This window comes from Cyprinodon variegatus, unplaced genomic scaffold (assembly GCF_000732505.1).
Source record: "Cyprinodon variegatus isolate N-32 unplaced genomic scaffold, C_variegatus-1.0 Scaffold275, whole genome shotgun sequence".
Lineage (NCBI taxonomy): Eukaryota > Metazoa > Chordata > Actinopteri > Cyprinodontiformes > Cyprinodontidae > Cyprinodon > Cyprinodon variegatus.
Window position 1 is genome coordinate 566,676 of NW_015150728.1, and position 4,499 is coordinate 571,174.

A 4,499-nucleotide genomic window follows, 5' to 3' on the forward strand; every position below is an offset into this window, starting at 1 on the left:
GAATGTCAGCATCACATGTTTTCAGTGCAAGTAGATGAAATCCTGCTCTGAAAGCAAGACTGCGGTAAATACTCAGAATCACATCAATCCGACAGGAAACTGGAAAATCACAGCAGCCGGAATTTCAAAACCAACTCACTAATGACGACTTTATTTGCCCAAAAATTGTCCTATATCTATTTATTGATGAGATTATATATATATGAATGTGTATATTATTAACTGCAAACAGAAGTACTGGGCTGTGTTTACATAGGTTATAAAAACGCACCAATACTGGCAACAAATAAAGCGTCTCTGCACTCAGTTTACTGAACTATTGTGGAATATAAGAGGTTAATATTGTTCCAAAAGTGTAAAAAGTAACCATACAAGCTTTTGTATTTAAAGGAGACGCCTGTAGACTCCTCTCCATGGACATTTGGAGCATTTTATTGGTGTAGAATTATTACCATGATGCGGCCATTATGTCGCAACCATGAATTCATGCTCCTTCTCTGGGCTCTCTGCTGTTTTATGAGCCTGCAGCTTCACTCATACTCAGGTGTGGACCTCTTTCTGTGCCATTATGTCAACTTTTGTCACTTTGAGAAAGGAACCAACCTGAGAAAGTAAACTGCATGTGAAATTTCTACTTTTTAGAAAATCCCGCCTCTTAAGATTGTACTGATTTCTTTCTGGTTGTGAATTGTAACCTTAGCAACGCATCTTCATTTTTTTTATAAGCAATAAGCATATGCTCCTTGTGGGCTTCTTTAAAGTCTGGTTTTATCCAACCTGTATTTTTCTCTGTTTCCTGTTAAAGCAGCAGTGTGGAACTTCTCCGTGCTGCGTGTCATTCATGGCTGATGTCATTTGTTTTGCCAGACTGGGGAATCCAGACAGATCTACCACTTTCACTACACCACATGGCCTGACTTTGGAGTACCCGAATCTCCTGCATCCTTTCTCAACTTCCTCTTCAAGGTTCGGGAGTCAGGGTCGTTGGGCCCGGAACACGGCCCCTCAGTGGTGCATTGTAGCGCAGGGATCGGACGCTCAGGGACCTTTGCCTTGGTGGACACCTGCCTGGTACTGGTGAGAAACTTTCACTGTTAATAGATTTGACGTTATAGAGACCGATGGTTCAGTGTTTGATTTAGGAGCAAAGGGTTTAGGAGTTTGTGAAGTGATCCATGCTCCACAAGATGAGTCACTCATGAAGGATGATAGCTGAGGGCTACAGAGAGAAGTTGTGGCATGTTGGTTCTAAGCTTCATTCAGTAAATGTTTAGTTTGTGCACCGAGGCAGAAACATTGATGTCAGTGATTATCTGGAAACGCCTTCCAACAATCTACCATTCACATGCATTTTAACAGCAGGAACACTTTGTCTATCAACACTTGGTGTCGATTTTTTTTTTCTCACTCTTTAATTTCAAAGTCAAAGATTATGTAGAACTGGATTTTCTTTTCAATTGTTTTGTGTTTTTAAGCAAGAGTTCAAAACTTAACCCAAAGCTCATAGGTGCACCCCACTTGGGACCCACTAGGAGGTCCCAACCGCCACATAGGAGACCTCTGGTTTAGATAAATATTTAACCCTTCATTATTTTTATTTAGTCTCTAAACAGCTTTAAGGTTGTGACATTGCGACCCTGTAACATCCTGTTAAGAATTCAGATCTGAATCACTGCTGAGTGGAAACACTGACTTAACCTCTGAGTCTCTCCTATTTTATTGTATAAACGGATAAATCTGCTTTGTAGATGGACAGGAGTAAGAGCTCGTCATCTGTGGACATACAGAAGGTGCTGCTAGATATGAGGGAATATCGCATGGGCCTGATCCAGACCCCAGACCAGCTGCGCTTCTCCTACATGTCCATCATCGAGGGAGCCAAAAACATCCTGAGCAACGTCGCCGTAGAACAGGTAGCGGGACCTGAACAACAGAAAAAGGGATTTTTGGGCACTGAGACCACTTGGTGTTACAGAACCACATGATAAATATGCCTCAATGAGAAGTATTCATTTTGAATGGCTGCTGCTGTACACGCAGATGCACTCATGCCGAGGCTGAGTGACCTCTGAACTTTAGCTACATGTTTGTCGTACGCAGCTCTGTAAGGAGACAAGCCTGCTTAAAAGAGTCAGATTTGTTGCAACGTGGTGCTGATGTAAAGTAAACTTCATTAACATGCAAATTTAAAAATCATCCTGTGTGACCATCCAAATAAAACAACATTAAAAAGCTACAGTAGCTACGTTATTTGGGTTCTAGTTATTTACTCTGCAGGTTTGATCATCTTTGGTTAAACTCTGAACTTTGCTGAATATTGATGCAAACTGACATCTTTAGGAAAAAGATTAGACTGGATTTATAGTCTCAATTAAAAAATCCCTTAAAGACACATAGTCATGAAATATGTTTATACCAAATAGACCAATTATGATAATGGCGACGTACTAAAGGTGTCCTGATGGTGTTTGTGTTGTTCCTTTTTAGCCTAGATATAGTTTTGATATAATGAATATTGCCCAAATGTCTGCATCTCATCCTTTATGGCAGATCTCAGAGGAAAGGCTGCTCAGAGATCACCTGGAACCAGAAATGGCTCCTCCAACGCCTCCCCCCAGACCCCACCTCAATGACAGCAGGCCCAACGGCCCATGCTTGGACCCAGAGCCCAGCGCAGGAGACCCCGCCTCAGCAGGAGATCCATGCCGTCACAGTGAGGCTGATAACTCTGTGCAGTAAGTGATTGTTCACCATGTTTCAGAGCCTTTTAAAGTCAACTATAGGCAGAATATTCACTTGTTATGGCATCTTAAGATGTTTTATGTTGCTTATTATTTTCAACCCAGTAGAAAAGGGGCGTGGCTTCACTGGTTGCTGCCCTATAGCTTCTGCTCAGAGAACAGAATTCATTAGGATTACTCAGACATAAGTGAATGAAGCCAAATCTCACTTTTGGCACAATGAGGGAAAAACACCATGACAGAGTTAACAGCTTAAAGAAGTGGATTTTACCTTATAAACGTCCTTTAATTCCCTAGGATCATGCAGATGGAACGGAGTGAATTTTGAATGTGAGCATCACAAGTTTTCAGTGCAAGTAGATGAAATCCTGCTTTAAAATTGAAATTGCTACTCCTCGTGTTTGCAGGACAAGTCCTCCATTAGAACACGGGCTGAATTCAATTCTATTCTATTTTTGCTGGACACAGCAGCAAGACTGCAGTAAATACTCAGGAATCACATCAATCCGACAGGAAACTGGACAATCACAGCAGCAATCACAATTTCAAAACCAACTCACTAATGACAATTTTATTTGCCTAAAAATCATCCTATATGATGGTATTGCTGAGATTATTTATAAGAATGTGTATATTATTAACTGCACACAGAAGTACTGGGCTACGTTTATGTAGGTGATGAAAACGCACCAATTTTAGCTTTAAAGTAAAAAGTAACTATACAAGCTGTTTTATTTAAAACAGATGCCTGTCAGCTCCTCAATGCACATTTTGAGCATTTTATTGTAAATGGAAAATAAAAAAAAAGCCAATAAATGTTTTTTTCTTTATTTATATATTATTATATAAAATGCTATATAGACAGCATTTTATGCTATTCGTACTCAATTCACAAGAACGCGAGTACGGACTTGTGTCCTCGCCAAGTATGTTCTTGAGAAGAACACAGGAAAGTCTGGACTTTGGGATAATGGAAGAACGCAGCATAAATATGGGTCAATTGGAACAGAAGCGTACTGATGACGTCGCCTAAAGCTCGGTTCGTCTGGAGCTGCATTTCACCTCCTGTTATTAATAGTCTCTAGATAATAATAAAATTATAACTTTTTTCATTTAGTGGGGGAATAATAATGAACACAGTCAGATAAACACAAATCTATGGAAGAAGATTAGGGCACCTGGAAAAAAAAATTGTTAATTGATTTTTAAATTTTATTTTAGTTTAACATAGGAAAAAAGTCAGAATTCTGACTTTTTTCTCAGAATTCTGACAGCTAACAAACATGTTAGCATTAAGCCAAAGCCATGTCTGTTTAAGAGACTAGCTCTCTTGTTTTAATGACCTTCTGCTCCTCCATTAATGAGGGGACCCCTCGGGCACGTAAAAAGTTGCCTAATTCCGTCATTTTCCACCAATATGTCACTGGCACATCTCTTCCTTCATGGTGCCCATGTACATTAAGATCCACAATTTTGAGATTAAAGTCAGAATTCTGATTTTTTTCCCATATTAAACTGAAATAAAATTTAAAAATCAGTTACCTTTTTTTTTTCAGTGGCCCTAATCCTCTTCCGTACAAATCAAATCAACATTTTGCCAAATAAAACAAACAAATCGCTATCAGAGCCAGCAGTATTTCACCAACGGCTATACAGAGAGCGGTCCGCTGCAGGCAGGCTGTGGTCAGCCTCGGAGGTCCGCTGGTTGCCGCGGTCCTCTCAACTTCAGAATAAAAAATAAATAAATTACACATTAAA

The 4,499-nt window shown here is 39.8% G+C and overlaps 1 protein-coding gene across 1 annotated transcript in view; it reads left to right on the plus strand.

Annotated features, from left to right (window-relative positions):
• Positions 1–4,499, plus strand: part of LOC107089979 (tyrosine-protein phosphatase non-receptor type 2-like) — a 21,326-nt gene that overhangs the window by 12,592 nt on the left and 4,235 nt on the right. The window contains exons 6-8 of the mRNA XM_015383074.1: positions 868–1,077; positions 1,749–1,913; positions 2,551–2,735. Coding sequence (XP_015238560.1) covers positions 868–1,077; positions 1,749–1,913; positions 2,551–2,735 — 560 coding nt within the window. The remainder of the gene's footprint in view (positions 1–867; positions 1,078–1,748; positions 1,914–2,550; positions 2,736–4,499) is intronic.